A 19,940-nucleotide genomic window follows, 5' to 3' on the forward strand; every position below is an offset into this window, starting at 1 on the left:
AGACGGAGGACATGAGAGAAAGTCGACGGTGGCATGGCAGTGGTAACGTCGTCGCAGGAGTTGCTGTTAATTACTTAGTTATTGAACTCACCTTATATTTGTTGTGCAAGTTCTAGAAAGGGAATTGTATTGCAGATAAAAAAATGTTAAATTGAAACAGTGTTTTGACCAAAGTTTAATAGTTTAGCTTTATATCAAATGAAAAGACGAAAGTCATACAACTTAAGTGATCTTAACAAATGTTGACAAATATATGTAATGCAAGGCTTTCAATAAAAAATACTATACAAAAAAATTCATTAATCAGCAAAATTAGGCACATTGTCTTAATTTCATAGCCATAATTTTGGTGTAATAAAAGCATTCACATGATTAGATGCAAATTTCATTAGCCAAATGTTTTCATAAGGATTTTTAACAAAGACACACATTGCTTCTTTGAAAAGATTTTATAAGTGAAATTTTCTTAAGAAAGTTTTGATATACTTACATATGCTGATACTTTGAAGACCGTAGATATAATATGTATCTGTTTTGTCTCAGGATCTTTTTGAACACTGAAAATCAAAGAAATAATGTGCAATATTTAAAAAAGGAAAAAGTTATCAAACGTAAATTCAGTTTTAACAGCAATGCAGCATGTAAGAAATGTACTATCCTGTTTTAACATTTTGTCACATGTACAAAACCTTACCTGGTCCTAGAAAGCAAGGGAGAATTAAAGCCCCAGGTCTGCTTATTTGGGCAAAGAGTATTAATTCATACAATTTACATCTTCATTGTATAGTTAATTGTAAAATGTAAGATTTGTCGTGGCTCGTGATATTTTAATGGAACAAAGTTCTTAGATTAAACGATAGTGTACAAAGCTGTTGAAACTTCAAAGGCCTTTGCACACATGAAGAACAGAGTTGAGAGGTTTGTTAATAACTGAAAAACAGTCTTGTGGTCCACTAGAAGGTGTCAGAGTTTATCACAAAGCTACACTTCTCCGGGATCAATACTTTGAGCCAAACATTGGTGAAAATCACGTCAAATAATATTGGCTGCCCTCACTGTGACATTGCTGTACTCGTTTTAATATAATGGTGTTAGTATATAGAATTGGCACAGAAGGTGTTTCTTGTGCAGGTGGTCACAATCCACGAGTGTATTCAATATATATGACCATTTTTCGGATTTGGGGGTTGCCCTAAAGAGAATGATTGCTGTGATCCCATCTCTGGAGACCACCTGCATTGAAGACATTTGAAGGTATATTTCCCAGTTACCTAGCCAGTCAGTAATGGGGATATCCCTGGAATGCACTGCCAATTAAAGCTGCAGTTCAAGCAATATCCTGCAAGTGTTGTTTTTTTTAATAAATCAGTTCTGTAGTCAGTTTAAAAAACAACAACTTTGAAAGACCAATTTTCTTGTATTCTATTTTAACAAGCATGTTTGTTCCTATAACAACCATTTACATTCCCCAGATCTAAAGATGTCGCCAAACTTCGCCGATCAATAGACGGAGAACGAATTGACTGGCAGCTATGCAGTTCTTTAGGTAAGTAGAGATTGCCCACATGAAACTATTGAAGTAAAAAAAAAAAACCCTTAAAAAAAAACCCTAAAAAAAAAACGGGAGCTTGAACTGCAGCTTTAACTGGTTATATGCTTTATAGGATACTGATAAATTAAAATCTCTGTGGCCCTACACTGGAAACATCTATTGTAATTAATAGTAGTAGTATTTTATTTGAATATTTTCATTGGTATTGAGAATAAATCACATAAACATAGTGACTAGTCGCTCTCCTAATAGTACGTTTAATAAAAAACTTGGTGCATAGGGAATAATATATAACCAACACTTGAACAAGTGACCACCAAGGGTCACCAAAAGCCCTATAGATTGCACTCATAAGTTACAGTATCCACATCAAACACTGTGGTAATGGATATTGTATAATGATATAGGACCAAAAGAAGGGTCCATTGCCATGTAACAGCAGACTCAAATGCAATTTAAAACCAAAAATAACAAAATTTTATTAAAACTATTCCTAACACACCAACATATATATACACACATACAGGATTAAAAATCCTCAGGTGGGAGAGACAATGGAAACAGGGGGTAAGCAGGTATATGTCTAATCGTAGCTTAAATAAGGGACTAATGTCCACTTGGATATGAGGTATCTATGATATAATAACCATACTAGCCACTGGAAAAAACGTATCTCAGAGATAGATGCCTACTGATATAAATACACTATCTGCCCAGTCTACGCAAAGTGACACTTATATAAATATCTCCAATGAGAGGTGCCCTGGCAAAGAGAAGATATACCGGAATGCCTGTAATACCAGCAATACCAGGGTAAAAAGCTCAATGCTGAATTGTCAAAGGGATCACATATCAAAGGGTAGTCCCGCCGTGTAAACGTGTATTTATCAGGGATAACAGCTGGTACAGCTGGTTGCGTATCCTGCGCCCAGCCTGAATGATAATGTATTCAGAGAAAAAAACGTGAAAATCGGTTATATCCAGCGCTTGGTTACCTCGTTTGTATTTTCCCCTTACCAAACCGTCCCTCCTGGTGTACGTCACGCTTCCGACGTCACCATGGGGCACCGTGACCCAAGTACGAAACTTGAAAAGATATACTGTACAACAAAAACCTGCAGTTTGCAGTGAGAGATGTGACTTTCACTCACTCACTTCTAGACAACTTGATATTCAGGTTTAGTAAGGCAGAAAATCTACCCACATTACTTCCTCTCTCTTATCTTATTGAAGCCTATCCCATCATAAACTTTACTTTTACTACATGATTATAGTAACATCATTAAGTGCAGGGGTGGAATAATCACGTTTTTATTACAATCTAGTACAAGGGCAGCCAACTCCAGTCCTGAAGAGCTACCAACATGTCAGATTTTCAGGATATCCCTGCTTCAGCACAGGTAGCTCAATCAGCGGCTCAGTATTTGACTGATTGAGCCACCTGTGCTGAAGCAGGGACCTCAGAGGCAATGAAACTATTATGGGTGGAGTTATTGTTTTAGCAGGGGATGTCGCATTAAGAGACTAAAACATTTCATTATTCATTTATAAACTTCAGTATTTTTAGGTTTACGAGCAATGCAGGGTACTTTCAACTAATAATTTAATTAAAGATGATTCTAAATTATATATAATGACCTAAATTAATAATGATAATCAAGGTTAAGTTGTACCTCTAGTAGGTTGCATCTGTTATATGCTTTTTAATGCCTGGAATTTTTGACAGTTTTAGAGATCTTATTTTATTGTTGAGGCATCAAGTAGCTTCAAGATCCTTTATCCTGCTTTATTTCCCCCTCCAAATAAAATCTGTAATTTCCAAATTATATATATATATATATATATATATATATATATATATATATATATATATATACGGTACTGATACCTCTACATATATATATATATATATTTTTTGTGATTACTATTGGGAGCATCAGGATAGCGTATTTTATTTTAGGGAAATTATTGCCTTTACCACTGCTGTCTTACCCATCAGAGATAGATTTAGGGGTTTCCAGGATTTTATTAATTTGTAAACAAAATTCAATATTGGTGTGAAATGTAATGTCTACAATCTGTCCAAGTCTGATTACATCATGATTCCTAAATATTTCAAAGTACTCTTTGCCTGTTTAAATGGTTCAATATCTTTTACACTTATGTTACCACTACTGTAAGAGTTTAATGATAACACTTCTGACTTAACTGCATTAATCCTTTAGCCTGAAAATGTACTATACATTTCTATGATTTTTTTTTTTTTAAATTTCTGGTACCTAGGTTTTGGGATATAATGGAAATAGTAACGTCATCAGCAAATAATGCTAGTTTTCAGGTCTCGTTTCCCACCTTAATCCCTTCATATCTATCAGAGTTTCGACATTTTCACTGCTAGCGGTCTAAGTACCATAGCGAATAATAAGGGAGATAATGGTCAGCCTTGCCTAGTCCCTCTGCGAATAAAAAAATGTATTTGAAACATTACCATTCGCCAGTACTCAAATTGTCCCATCATGTTGAAGAGATGTTCCCATTTAATTAGGTCAAACGTTTTTCAGCATCTAAACTCAAGATATATTTAGAAGATTCAACCCCCTTTTCTTTTAAATGCTATACAGGCATACCCCGGTTTAAGGACACTCACTTTAAGTACACTCGCGAGTAAGGACATATCGCCCATTAGGCAAACGGCAGCTCGCGCATGCGCCTGTCCGCACGTCCTGAACAGCAATACCGGCTCCTTACCTGTACCGAAGCTGTGCGCAAGCGGAGAGACTATAGAGCCTGTTACACATGCGTTATTTACATCAGTTATGCACATTTATGACGATTGCAGTACAGTACATACATCGATAAGTGGGAAAAATTCACTTTACATACATGCTCCAGTCCCATTGCGTACGTTAATGCGGGGTGTGCCTGTATAGAGAACACTTTTCATATATTTGTGACAAGGTTTCTTCCCCAAATAAATCCAGTCTGATCTGAGGAAATCACACTAGGTGAATCATCTCAAGTCATCGATAATTTCACCCATAATTTTTGTTACTATTTTGTATTCAACGTTTTGCAGGGATATTGGTCTATAAGAAGCCTGGGGTTGTTCTTGTCTTTTCTTGGTTTTGGCAATACTCTAATAAAAGCACTATTGAACTCTCTTGATATATATAACCATATTTTACCATATAATTTCATAACTGTGAAATGAGGGGCGATTTCTTCTCTTAACAATTGACAGTATTATCCCGTAAACTCACCAGGGCCTGGCGATTTTTCCTTTTTTTTAATGGTCTTTATTACTGAATTAACATCTTCTACTGTAATTGTCCCATTTAACTTCTCTACTTGAATTAGGATCATTTTAGTCAGATTTAAGTTGTCCGAAAACTCTTTACTCTTATTTTACGTCATTTTTTCTATATATAATTTACCATAGAATCTCTGAAATATCTGAAGGATCTCTTTACCTTTACAGTTTAATATCCCCTTCTGATATTTTAAAGCAAGTGATATGATGTTGAGTTTTGCTTATTTTATCTCCATATTAATAAAACATATCTTTGGTATGACATCACCAAGTCCTTTTTTTCTGGTGAAATTATTTCAAATTCTTTTTTTTTATTATCTGAGAATATAATTTTTTTGAAGTCTATGACAGGTTTTGATTTCAAGATCGTTTTTTGTAAGCATCCAACTCATTTTTCCTTTGTGCTGGATAAGAGATTAGATTACCCTGAGAACTACTTTTGCTGTTCCCCAAAATAGCGTTATATTTGGAATATGCTGTACATTGTTCACTTTATAGGTCTGCTCATAAAATCTTTGAACTTTTGTGAGTCTACAAATCTCGCTGGGAATGTCCATACTATAAAGTCTCCTTGCTTAGGTTTATAACTACCTTAAACCAAGTGGGGATATTATCTGACATTGTTATTGGTTCTATACTTGCTTCAATGTCCTTGACATTTTTTGAAGGATGTATAAAAAAAATGATCTATTCGGAAAAGAGACAGATGAGTCTTTGGCATACAAACCTTCCTTTTTAAACAAAACATTGCAAACAGACCCCAATTCTCTGGCAGCCAGCTTTCCTGCTCCCGTTTGTACTTTCTGTCCTTTGTTGGTCTTCGTTGTTCCCCAATATGTTTTTGGTAGGTCCCGTTAGTAGGTCGGGGATGGGTATCCTCCCAAGTTCCTACATGCATTCTAGTACTGACTTTCTTGGTGAGGAGTGCGTTACAAATTAAACAAAAATAAATAAGAACTTTGTCATTTGGATGTTTAGCTTTCCATATATCTATTAAATGAGTGATTTCAATATATTGAATACCAATCAGACATTTTCTGTGTTTAATCTTCTTTAACCTTTTCTAAGAACTTATTGTCATAGATTTTTAAATCACCTAAAATTGTCCTTTTTCTGTTTGAGTCAATCTATTTATCAATTCCAGAAACAAATCCTTGTTATATATTTGATGGAAAGATATTACATAACATATCTTTGCTTATTTATTTCTAGATCAATGATTATATACCTGCCCTCTTTGTCTATCCGAACTGTATGTTCTTTTGACTCCACACCTTTCTTTTAATTAAGATTGCTACATCTCTTGATGTTTCCTGGAGTAATGCTACATCTGAATTTTGTTTTCCTAGGTAACTTAATATTCTTTTTCTTTTGATTTTGGGAGTTAATTCCTCCTACATTCCATGTTATAAATGTAAGAGAGAATTTACTGAGCTTATTTTATGATTGTGCTTTCACTGCTGTTTCTGATTTTGTCTTTGGTATTTTTTTTTTTTTACTGTGCTCAAGACTTTCTTTGATGTAACCTTTCAACCATGAAACATATAAAAAAAACACATAGGAAAAAAAAAACCTAAAAACAACATTTACAACAGGACATTTCTGCTATCTTGTTTTAATAAGATTATAAAAAACTTTATTTAAATTTTAGTCTATATAATGACTTCCTTTAGATTAGACCAGTGATTCTAAACCAGGGTTCCGCGGAACCCTGGGGTTCTTTTGAGCAGTCACAGGTGTTCCGCCTGGACCGATCGTACTCACTGTGCGGCCCGCAACGGCCTTCCTATCTCTCCCCCCCTCACAGGCGGGGAGAGAGACTTCCGCGACACGTGAGGGCCGGGAGCTGTAATCCCCGCCCCCCTGCGCTTACCGTACTCCAGTGACTGTCCCTGTGCACCCTGGGAGAGGAGATGTGCGGCTGTGATCACACTGTGTCTGAAGGGCACCTCACCCTCTCCTCACTCACCCCTCTTCTCACTCACACCTCGCCCCTGCTAACTGCCCGTCTTCGCTGGCAACAACAGGTAACCAGCCTCTCCTCCTGCCCGAGGTAGGCATATGGGGGGTGGGCGGGAGAGGGAAATGTGAGATCCAAGGTGGCAGAGGGTGATTTGTGATACGGGGGGGGGGGTGATGTGAGATTTTAGGGGGGGTGGGTATTTGAGGATGATGATGAGGGGTGCTGGGGGAAATATGTATTGGGGTGGGGGTCTTTTTAAAATGTATTGTAGTGGTGGGTGCCTTTTTAAAATGTATTGGGGTGGCGGGGGTCTTTTTAAAATGTATTGGGGCGTCGGGGGTCTTTTTAAATAAAATGTATTGGGGCGGCAGGGGTTATATGTATTTAGGGGGGCGGGGTTTTTTGGTATGTATTTTTTGGGGGAGATTGAGTGAGAGTGGGGTAATTAACAGAAGGTAGGGGCGAGTGAGAGGAGGGAGTGAGGAAAAGAGGGATTAGGAGTGAGACGCAGGGGAGAGAAATACATGCCAGGCGGGAGGGAAGAGAGTGAGTGAGACAGAGGAGAGTGAGTGAGACAGAGGAGAGACAAATACATGGGTAGATGGTGGGAAATAGAGGAGGCTCCTGAGGTGTGAAATTATGTGATTTACCTCTGTCGAACCTAATATCTATCAGTCAGATAGGGGTTCTCCGAGATTTTTCGAAATACTTCAAGGATTCCTCCAAACAAAAAAGGTTGGGAATCACTGGATTAGACTTTTGTTTGCCCCTATTACGTAATTGTTGGGTGTGGGCCAGGAGGGAGGAGTTTGTGGTGGATAGAGAGTGTAACATTTCCATGAGGTCACAAGAAAGAACAAAGTTGAGATACATAGCAGGTTCATTTTCACAGAGGTAGGTAATGTTGCACGAAACTGTTTTGAGCCAAGTGATTGTGTGCAGACTAAACAGCAGAGGTATGCCTTTTCCTTGTCAAAATGTTTTGCAGCATTGCAATGCTAGGGCATATTCAGGGTTTTGTCCCTATAACCTTTGTACAAACCACAAAAGACTACAGAATAAGTTAATGCACAAATTGCAACATCACGTATGCAGGTTGTATATAGAAGACAGCAAGCGTTTCCTCTTTGCTCTTTTGTTTGTGGTCCCCTAACTCACATGGTTATCTATATAAAAAAAAGTACTTACAGTATTTTGTTTTGCCACAAAGTCCTACCCCTTTACATACTCCCATTCCGAATATTACAGTAACTAGTAGTACCTATTGCTACAATATTGTTGAGTAAATTATAGGGACAGCACAGTTACGTTCAGGTCAGTGTCATAATGAAAATATCTTGAGGTTCTTATGTAAAATGCTAATAGTAGTGACAGCAAAGGAAATACAAAAGCATCCACATGCATATCAATATACAAAAAGGCCTATATTAAATTCTCATGATTTCTAAGTGATGTGGCTCTAAATTCTTCCAGAACATTCAAACAGGAAAACAACAAAAATTAAGGTTTGTGTGGGAGAACTTAAGGTTAAAGGACCACAGGTAAAAAAGCAACAAAAAGATTGGAAAAGGTAGGATCAGGGAGATAGTTCAATAGAGTGCAGTAGTGCTGATTTGACACAACAGTACGAAAACTCCCATTGACTTGAATGGTGGTTTCCATGCGATAGTTCCGAATCGGCATTATCAAAGTTTATTGAATAACCCTCTATGGCCCAGATCCACAAAAGGGTGCCAAGCTTTAGCATGCCTTTACTCCCATTCATATGATCTGTGGATCATGTGGATCTGGGCCTATATAGAGGTGTTCAGACTTACTGTTTTCGGGGCCACGGACCAACATGTTAAAGTCCACAGCCCTGAAAACAGTGTCTTGCGGTCCGAGAAGATTAATACTGCGGGGGGTACATGCTTCTGAATGGGACCATGAGGCAGGGTTAATCCTCCGCTTGATGTGCAATCTGCTGGGAGAGAAAAACGATATTAACCTTTTAGATGAGCTGCGCATTCGTCTCTCCATTTGCAGCAATCCCTCCGGAGCACGGAAAGTAAGATGCCGGGCTGTATTTCATTGTCAACAACCTGAATGACATAGATGACAAATATAAGGCTCTACATGCCTGAATATGGTCATATAGCCCAACCCCTCATGATATAGAGCCACATTTGGGCATCTACGTCTTCTAGGGGGTTGACAAAGAAATACGGCCCTGCATCTTAACTTTAGCGCTGCGGGGAGATGGCTGCAGACAGGGAGATGGCTGCGCAGCTAATCTAAAACGTAAACAAACCAATGAGAACATTCATTGAGCAAACCCTCCCATCGGTGATGTCACTCGCTGTTACGTACTTCAACACGGGTCTTCAGGCAATTCAATCAGCAGCTCCTCTTCAGTAGCAGCAGGTGTTTCAACAGTGAGATGGACCGAAGGACCGAAGGACTTTTGCAGTTGGACTCATCCAGATACAAGTGTAGTATACATATCTTCTGTTGACTCTTTATACCTGTAGGACTTTGCACTTGTGTGCCCATACACTTTATGCTTATTGTTCATTAGTATTAGCTGATTGAGTTCAGGTTTATTTTTGCATGTGGGAAAACAGGACCTTTGGTCCTCCTGACTTTAGGGAATGGGCCTGAGGACGGAGTTATCACCCTGAAACGTTGCCCCCCTATATTTTTTTCCCCCTGTTGTGCCATTCATTTGTCCTTCCCTCCCCTTCTTTTTCACTTAGAGAGTATTTATCACAATTATTGTTACCTCTGGCTGCTATAGTGTATGACACTGCTCTATGGTTTTGTTCATGTGCTTTCCCAATTAAATATTTAATTTTTTGGCATACTCCCTGTTTCAATTGTTATTACATGGTCAGGGAGTGCTGGGAACATCCCCCCCTTTTTTCTTATCTAAAAGGTTAGTATCGGTTTCTCTTGAAGCAAATGGCCCAAAAGGATTAACGCTGCAGGGTCCCATTCAGAAGCAGGGACCCCGCAGAGTTAATCATCCAGGGCCGCTTACTGTTTTCGGTGCTGCAATCGCACGAGGCCAGAAGCGATTCTGGCATCTAAAACAGTAAGTATATGCATCTGTATATTGTTATGTATCATGAGCTATTCTTTATTAAATGATGATGGACCACTGTGAACAGCCAGCAAGCAAAAATACCCCCCAAATAAACCGTTTTTTCAACCATCGTGTGTTTCTACTTTGAATATTTAATTGAAATGTGCAAAATAAAAATAAAAACAGGATATGACAAAAGATCAGAGCCACATGTCTTCCCATTTTCCCATGTTATAGTAGACTCTTTGATCCATTTTGATTGTGCAATTTTATTCTATTTAGGTTTTTTCTTGTACCTATTCCAAAGATTTTCTTTTTCCATTTATATTATATTCACTGCATCTGCTGCCCAGTTTCTTTTTCTCTACAAAATACTTAAATCCCCCTATCTTTCTTGTACTCTTCATGTATTTGAAAGTTTTTATGATATCATTCTCAACTTTTATTCCAAGGTGTTCATATTAAAATCATATATGTAATACTGAGTCCACACAAACACTAATGATAGTACCAATTTGTTTTCCTTTGTCATTACTTGTTAGATTGTTACGGCTAAGAGGTTGAGAGTGCTGAAGTAATAATGTCTTTGAAGATTGCTAAATTGATGATTTTGTTCTGAAGCAATGAGAATATACCTTATATAACATGTAGAGTATGTGCAAAATGAAGGGAAATATGGCAAAATGTATAAAAACAGGAAAGTTAATTTTGGTATGAAATATTACAATAGACAGTAGAATTAATAGAAAGTAAAGCAACGTTTACTAATGATGGAGTAAAGAGACTCCATATATTGCACTTTGTTAAATTAGCCTGCTGCTCTACATCATATTTATAGGGTAAACACATATATTCCCAGGTAGCTCAAACTCCTACATCCACCACATCATGAATATATATTTATGCCAAAATGAGTGCTACTCATTACCATATATGTTTTGTCAATTTGATGTGGCATTGGGCACCCCTGTCTTCTGTTGTATACAATTGCCACGCTCAGTAGCACTCATTTTGGCATAAATATATATTCATGATGTGGTGGATGTAGGAGTTTGAGCTACCTGGGAATATGTGTGTTGAATCAATTAATCGGTTTTATCTCTCTTATAATAACATGGTTCAGCCATGGGATAACTGGTTAGTGAATATAGCGAAAGGCCATTTTTGTACAGAAATACCATTATCACAGTTTAAATAATAGGTCCTATATACTCCTGATTAGCAGACATTGGGAAGCATCTGTATAATATTACTCTACTCAGATTTTTAGAACTACGGCTATATCAGGATGGGACAACCTACTGTTTGAAAATGATGTAAGTACAGCAGTAATACAAATGTGCTGGTTTGCTCTGCACCAGGATTATCCCCATCAGCACCCGTTACAATAATTTAGAACTCCTTTGGAGCAACGAGAAAAATATGGAGCATGCTTACATAACACCCCCCTCTTAAAAGGTTACTAGCATGGTTAGCAGATGCTGTGCCTCACCCTGGGTTGCTATGGGGTTCCAGACATCACACGCAAGGGTATTTAAGGAATAGGGATGATTCTAGAAGGTTAGATTCCTGGAGGACAAGAGGGGAGGAGCCTCAGGGAGAGTAGATAGGTATGTTCATAAAGTAATAGTACAGACCAGGCGCCCCTATTTTATTATGTTGTAGACAGGGACAGTGTCTAGTTAGGATCATAGCTGAAGGGTAAGGGAGTCTGTAGAAGACATATTTGGGGAAAATAAACCTTGGCTTCTATTCATCCCGTAGCTTCAAACAATACATCTTTAAGGCAGAGCACAAATAAACAAACAGCCTATACCTTTGTAAGGGTTAACTCAGGGTACGCAAAGTTTTTTGCTGCGCCCCCGTTGTGTGCCAGGCCCAGTGCTCGCGCTCCTCCCTCTCCAGTGACCCGGTGTCAAATGACGCTGAGGGTCACCTGGTGTGACGTCACCCCGCAGCGTCATTTGACGCACATTACTATGACGACGCGTCACATGACCCCGTAGCGTCAAATGATGCCGTGTTTCTTGGCGATGTGGCGAGAAGCCGGCTGAATCCCGGTAAGCTGAGGTTGAAGAGGGCTCGTGCAGTTAACCATCTCCCTGCTGGACTCAAACCAATACAGTCTTTCTATTGAAGTCCCATTAGACAGAAGTTAAGGCCCTCTCAAATATCTCCCTAGTTTGTGGGTACCTTGGGCTAGGCACGGCTGAAGCCCATCCCTTTACTCTCTCTCCAGATGTGCCTGTGGCTCGACAGAGATTGGGTGGAGGGAGAGAACCCCAGTCACGCTGGGCTTGGAGCCCTTTCTAGCAGTTCGTGGCCATGGTTGAGGACATATGTGACACAGTCTTTATGGCTGGTGCAGATAACCAGCATCTCTTCCTGTATGTGCTTGTATTCAGGGAGCTTTAGTCGCTCGGGGATGACTTTTGCCAAGCACAGTCTTTCCATGAGGTGCTTAGCTTCATCACCTCTGCAGAGAACTCTTCGCTCCTCTTTCCATCATACCAAGTTTCCTTTTAACCGTTTAGCCATGAGTTTTTCCATGCATCGGGTGATCTTTTCTTTCCTGAGAATAGGGTGACCACCTGTATGTGGTTCAGCATCAATGATCGCGGTTAGTTCAATCTGGACGGAGTTTTTATCCACTTTGCTTGAACCTTGTGGCATATCTGTTTGGTAGTTGATAGACATCGTTTTAGGCTTTTCTACCTGTGTGATGAGCCAGGTAGAGACTGGTTAATTGTCTGTAGCTGCAATTAACCAGCTCCCTGATGGACTCATCAGCCCAATACAGGCTTTCTATTAAAGCCCTTTTAGACAGGGGTTAGGGCCCTGTCAAAGAGTCCAATATATCAAGTATAGGAAAACGACCACAGAGGGCCTGAGGAATGAAGGCTCCTGGTTGTCGGCGGATCAGCCCTAACCATGGGTCCGCATTAATATTCCTCTCAGTCTGTATGGAAGTTGCAGTTCCCAAACAGGCAAAATGTATTGCAGTCACTTGCAAAGGGACCCACCAGGATTCCCGTATGGGCCTAGTGTAACTGGGGTAATAGCAAAGAAAATCAAGAATCAATAAGGGGGTGTGGGGGGGTCAGAAACAAGAAAGGAACTAAGTTAATACACCTCCATTATAGTGTTAAGAGTGCGCACTGATGGATGCAACCGTAATCCTGCATGTTTGATATAAAATCCTACAATGACTGGAAATGTAAATGTGAACGGTCCCTGGGTCTGAGGACCAGGGCCGCGGACAGAGGGGGACAGAAGGGACAAGTGTCCTGGGCCTGGTGACTGCGAGGGGGCTGGCAGTTGGTGATGCCAATTGGCCCCGACCTCTGGCCAGGTTCGGCTGCCGGTTGCAGCCGGGCCCCAGTTCTCCATCATTTGCAGGCCTCTTCCTCACTATGTGTCCCACACTGAGCTACCAACCTCTGGTGACACGTGATGGGCCCCTCTGACGTCAGCGCACCGGAAGTAAGCTGGGCCTCAGCTTCCGGTGCATGCTGACTTTGGAAGCTCGCCGTGGGGCGCCGGCCGCCAGATCCCAGCAGCCACCGGGCCCGACCTGACCATCCCCAAGGCAAGTCTACTTTTTTAATATGTATGGGGGGGGGGGGGTCTTTTTTATATGTATTGGGAAGGAGTGGGGGTCTTTTTATATATATTGGGAAGGAGTGGGGGTCTTTTTAATATGTATTGGGGGTGGGGGTCTATTTATATGTATTGGAGGGGTGTGGGGGTCTTTTTAATATGTATTGGGAGGAAGTGGGGGTCTTTTTAATATGGAATGGGGGGGTGTTTGGTATGTATTTTGTGGTGCGGGATTGAGTGAGTGTGGGGTAATTGACAGAAGGTGGGGGCGAGTGAGAGGAGAGAGGGAGTGAGGAAAAGAGAGAGCAAGAATGAGACGCAGGGGAGATAAATACATGCGAGGCGGGAGGGGGATGAGTGAGGAAGAGGGAGTGACACGAAGGGGAGAGAAAGACATGAGAAGACAGGGGAAAGAGGGGGCTCGGGAGGTGTGAAATGGGGGGGAAGGGGGACTCACAATACCACCGACACAGGATCCGGGGGGACCCGGACGTAACTCTAGCCCTGGGCCCTGGTCAATCTGTCAGCTGCCCTGAGGACCCGAATAAAAGATTGTTGTATGACAAAAGTTCCTGACGCCCATAATTCTACAACCTTGTTACAGTACCTTATCATTAATGCAGAGTAGCAACCCACAGTGCATCGATATAATCTCCCTATAAGCCAGGCAGGGAGGGTTACACTTATAATAAAAACAACCCTGTTGCAGCCATTGCTAGTACACTTCAATAAGTGGAAATATTAATTTAGCATGTGGTAGTTCATATTGCCTAAGTTATAGATTTCTCTCTGATCATTGTGCATTAACATCTTTTCTAAATGTCTTATGTGAAAGGCACAAAGTAAAAAAAGAACCACACAACCGTATTACAATCACAGATTCAATTATCCTGCAATGAATATCTAACATTAGGAAAGGGCCGGGATTGTTCACCAATGTGTTCCAAACCGTGCTAGCACTAAAATGGTTAAATAAATATCACTGGCAGCTCTAAAGTAGGGTGTGTACCTGAGAAATAATAAAGAAGAAAAGGGCAGATACCCCTGCCCTGTTTCTTGCAAGGTGAGCCAAATCAACCCTCCTCACACACCCAGTAATCTTATCACACATGAACAACACTCAACAATTTAAAAATAAAATACAAAATCACTATAAGTAATCCCATTTCTGGACAATGCATCACCATAAAAGATAGGCATAAATACACATGAATCAAGAGAGGCCATAGTAGTACAGAATGTCTCCACCAAGGTGGAGACACGTTACAACACATTGCATCTATTTGCACTAGAATAAAATGTTCAAGAAGAAAAAATCAAAGATATCCTTTTTAAATATTCAGCTTGTACAGTAAGTACATAACTATTTTTTCCCAAGGGAAAAATGTAACACATTTATTACATTCTGACTAGATAGTGGTATCTCTCTCTCAAACTTGATTGGAATAACTTGGTTTTCTATCATCTTTCCCTATATGTTTTTACTGTTAGGCAATAAGTCGGTTTATGGTCGACACTATATAAAAGGAACACCAAAAAATATTACAAAATCATTTAACTACTTTTGGGTTTCAGATTGTGAAGTATAGTCTCTTGAAATGGAGCTTAGTGAATATCAGCAAAGAACAACTCCTGCACTAATACTTACGAAGAGTTGTGCATAGGTAAGCATATACACATTATACAGTATGTAAAATAGACTTAGAATGAGTAGCACCACTATTGCAATTGAAGCATGAATGGGGCATGTGCCTGTTCTAAGTAATAGTCATCATAACATACATGTAGTAATTGCTGTTGGCAAAAACAACTGAAATGTCATGTTCTATCTTCTAAAAATAGCATTAAGCAATTATGTTTTACTTTAAATGACATCATTTAAAATGCTGTGCCAAACTATGCTCCCTGTAATATCTGTGACAAAATAGAAATGCATGACACGAAAACCTGAGTTATCAAGAAAGTGTTTAAACATCGTATTTTTTATCATATGAATGCCACTAAAAATATTTAAAAAAAATGTATTATCAACTTTTTTGCTGACAGAAGTTTGCTAGGATCAGAGTGCAATCGAATTTATGGATTATATTGCATAGCGATCACATGTGCTACGACACAACTTTTAATTACGCAAATGGAATCACTTGCGACGTTCACGGAACTTCATAAATGGGGAGAGAAAAGTTTATACGAGATTTTCCCAGGGACGATGCAATGATACATCTAGTAGAGTGTATATATATATATATATATATATATATATATATATATATATATCTATATATATATATATATATATAGATATATATAGGTTGCAGACCTGCCTAAGACATGCAGATGAGCATACAGCTATATTTGCATATTTGCTTTCCTGTGGAGGGTTTTTGTCACTTTTTTTACTCACCATAACTTAACTCAGTATTATGGTATAGCCTATCCCATAGCCTCTCTTGCATTCCCAGTTAAAATCAACCCCACACTGATGAGACCCATCAAGGTCGATACAGCTGTCTGTGGGTGGTTTTCTGGGTATGCACCTTAACCCTGGCTGTGCTCAAAGCTGTGACCATGCAGCAAGCTTAAGCCTATAGGGAACCATGTTAAAAATGGTTATTGAGGCAAAAAGTGACACTGTGTGCTCATTTGCATGTCATTTCCCAGAATCCCTTGCTGTAGTGGAAGTGCTGTATGCTGGGTGATAATGGGGAAAGGCGGGGTTGCAGACCTGCCTAAGACATGCAGATGAGCATACAGCTATATTTGCATATTTGCTTTCCTGTGGAGGGTTTTTGTCACTTTTTTTACTCACCATAACTTAACTCAGTATTATGGTATATATATATATATATATATATATATATATATATATATATATATATATATATATATATATATATATTCAAAACAGGCACTTTATTCATGATACCATGCCTCCATCAACAATGCTGATTTGCTTAAGTGTCTTATTAATGCAGCAGTCCGACTTTATGTGAAGAAACGCGTAGAGAAGAGCGTTTTTTAGCTGCTGTCACACTGTGATATATATTTTGACTCTATCCTCACTGCCCACCTCATTACGGACTGCCTTTGGGAGTGCAGAGAGACTTCTCTGATCAGCCCCTGCATCGCGGGGTCACGGACTACAGACCTCATATCCGGATACACTAACATTGTGGAGGACTTCCGGGTCACATTGTGGTGAGCTTTTTCCTGTATCCCCTGCTGGATGTCGGTTCAGCAGAGCTGAGAAAACCCAGACAGAGAGAGGGCGCGCCATCCAAGGCACAACGTGGGCGGTTGGCGAATGAGTATACTCATTATATGCATTTATTTATCCTGTGTTTGTGAGTTCGCATTTGTTGGTTTTATTCATATTCATTTTTATTAAATTGTATTTTTTCATGCTGCACTAGGATCGGGCGCTTTCTTTTCTTGTTGTTCACAGATTTCTGGGAGTTCGTTGGTCCTTGATGAGAGCAGCCAGATCCTAGCATGGACCCTTGGTTTGGTTGATATATTTTTACATTTTTCACATTTTTTATTTTTATTTTTATCTTTGACACACTTAGTGTCATTTTTTCTGTATTTTTCCATTCATCATTCATTTAGTATCATTCAGGAGGGATTCATTAGTGCAGTAGTCATAACTACCAACACATGCCATTTTATTATATTTGTATTGTTCACTGGCATATATTTGTGTTTACAGCAGCTTTTTAAACATTGGCACTCAGCATTTTATTATAACATATTGCATGTATTTTTATTAGTGTGAGTCAATCATCCATAATACTGTTGCATTCACTTTTGCCATTCACCTTTGCTATATCCATTTAATACAATCATTTGGTAATTAGTCTGATTTTACACCTGAGGAGCGCAGTCTATTCTTTGTTTGATATATATATATATATATATATATATATATATATATATATATATATATATATATATATATATATATAGGTTGCAGACCTGCCTAAGACATGCAGATGAGCATACAGCTATATTTGCATATTTGCTTTCCTGTGGAGGGTTTTTGTCACTTTTTTTACTCACCATAACTTAACTCAGTATTATGGTATAGCCTATCCCATAGCCTCTCTTGCATTCCCAGTTAAAATCAACCCCACACTGATGAGACCCATCAAGGTAGATTCAGCTGTCTGTGGGTGGTTTTCTGGGTATGCACCTTAACCCTGGCTGTGCTCAAAGCTGTGACCATGCAGCAAGCTTAAGCCTATAGGGAACCATGTTAAAAATGGTTATTGAGGCAAAAAGTGACACTGTGTGCTCATTTGCATGTCATTTCCCAGAATCCCTTGCTGTAGTGGAAGTGCTGTATGCTGGGTGATAATGGGGAAAGGCGGGGTTGCAGACCTGCCTAAGACATGCAGATGAGCATACAGCTATATTTGCATATTTGCTTTCCTGTGGAGGGTTTTTGTCACTTTTTTTACTCACCATAACTTAACTCAGTATTATGGTATATATATATATATATATATATATATATATATATATATATATATATATATATATATATATTCAAAACAGGCACTTTATTCATGATACCATGCCTCCATCAACAATGCTGATTTGCTTAAGTGTCTTATTAATGCAGCAGTCCGACCTGCTGTTTTTTCTCCCTTGTTCTCCCTTTAATATGTGCATCAATACAATCCCTACATTGGTATGTAGTGTAGTGCCGACGAGTATTCTAAAACAAATCTGGGGCAATCACCAACAAGACCCAGGTATATGCTGGGTTCATGCTGGGCACATCCTGGGTACATGCTGCAACATTTCCCTGACATTTCTGCAGACAGACTAATGGCCCATCGGATTAACAGCGGGGGTCCCTGGCAGTCCCATTCAAACTGAATGGGACTGCCAGGGACCCCTACTGTGTTAAACCGATGGGCCATTAGTCGGCAGAAATGTCACTGAAATGTTGCAGCATGTACCTGGATCTTGTTGGTTATAGCCCCAGATTTTCCAAGGCAAGTTTAAGGCAAGTTTAGAATATTCGTCTGTGCACCTGTAATTAGCTAAATTGCCGATCAATCCGTTCTCCTGTGATCGATCAGTGAAGATTCGGCTCGGGATTTCACTAAATGACTGTCAGTGTAGCAGAAGAGGAGCAAAGCTGTAAAGTTCTGTGGGGAAGATCATGAGACCAGGCAGTCACTAGATACAATTGGTGCACTGCTAGAGAGAAGGCAGGGATAAAAAAAAAAGGGATATGCCAGAGCCTGTTTCAGAAGAGGAAAGGGATGTGACTTGGTAAATGGTTGCTATAGATAAAAACATTTTTTTACATTATAATACATTAAAAATGTCATAGAGTGGATTTTTTTTTAAATGCTACAAATATTTTCTCATAGTACAGAACTGATTTCTATTTAAAAAAAAAACACACGTAGGATATTGCTTGGTCTGCAGCTTTAATGCAAGACCTTGCTAATCTGAAATGGGGCCTTTATGCAAACCTTAATGTCCTGAACTGCATCAAAGGATGTTTCCTTTTTGTAAATTCTAAAAAAAATAAACAACTGCTATTAAACAGATAAGGTGAAAATAGCCAGAAAATTAATGCCCTGTGTAAACGTTTTTCGCACATGAGCGTCGCAGAATAAACTTTGAACGATTATTGAGCGATCCACTGTTCATACACATTTAATTTGTAAAGAAACCCTGAGGTGATATATGGGAGAAAGTAGTTTTTTCTGTTTATAAAATCTGCCAAATTACATGATTAAGTCTCAGGATAATTATTAAGTCAGTTACAAAACCAATTAAGTTTACAGAACAGAATCTGTGGAAGCAAAAAGCAATGCAGGGATCATATTACACGGGTAGGTTAATAGAAGTAATAAAATGTACCTAAATCAACGCTTTTGTCAAAATAAATGGAGAGAAGGCTTATTATCATTGACCTTCCACACATAGCAAAATGGGCCTAGAGCTTACTCTTGCTTGATGTGTTTTCAATTTGCATTACCACATTTAAAACACAGTATGCTGGTCTAATGACGAGACAGTGAATCAGGATTTCTAGCTACGGAGCAATTTCACTAGGCTTATGGAGCACAGATGCTGCACAAGTCTGGGAAAAATTCTAGCTGAATGGAAGCTATTGTGCATAACTCTGTGTGTGAATGTGTACAAGACAAGTTTGAGATAATAGAGCGCATACAAGACTTGCAGTGATTGTTTCCTTTTCCTCTTTTAATAAAGTTGGGAGAAAAGAGCACGATGAAAGTGGACAGAAACCAAGAAAGGGTTTTTTCTCTCTCTCCATTTCTTCAGCACAAAAGTAGCATATAATTTGATTTCCTCATATTTGAAATGAATAGTTCACTTCAAGTGCATTTATGCCATTTTCCCTATTCATTAAAAGTAGCTGTTTTTGTGGACACACCCAAAGGAAATTGAATGAAATATATCT

General features: G+C 39.1%; 1 protein-coding gene across 6 annotated transcripts in view; it reads right to left on the bottom strand.

The window, feature by feature from the left end:
- CFAP300 (cilia and flagella associated protein 300) overlaps positions 1 to 19,940 on the bottom strand; it is an 82,673-nt gene that overhangs the window by 7,557 nt on the left and 55,176 nt on the right. For 4 of the 6 annotated variants that reach the window (XM_075592432.1, XM_075592435.1, XM_075592434.1 and 1 more), the window contains exons 6-7: positions 491 to 557; positions 92 to 112 (exon numbers count right to left, since the gene is read on the bottom strand). In XM_075592432.1, coding sequence (XP_075448547.1) covers positions 92 to 112; positions 491 to 557 — 88 coding nt within the window. The remainder of the gene's footprint in view (positions 1 to 91; positions 113 to 490; positions 558 to 19,940) is intronic. The other 2 variants (XM_075592433.1, XM_075592436.1) reach the window with 1 other exon arrangement.

Source organism: Ascaphus truei, chromosome 3 (assembly GCF_040206685.1).
Source record: "Ascaphus truei isolate aAscTru1 chromosome 3, aAscTru1.hap1, whole genome shotgun sequence".
In the NCBI taxonomy this organism is placed as follows: Eukaryota; Metazoa; Chordata; class Amphibia; order Anura; family Ascaphidae; genus Ascaphus; species Ascaphus truei.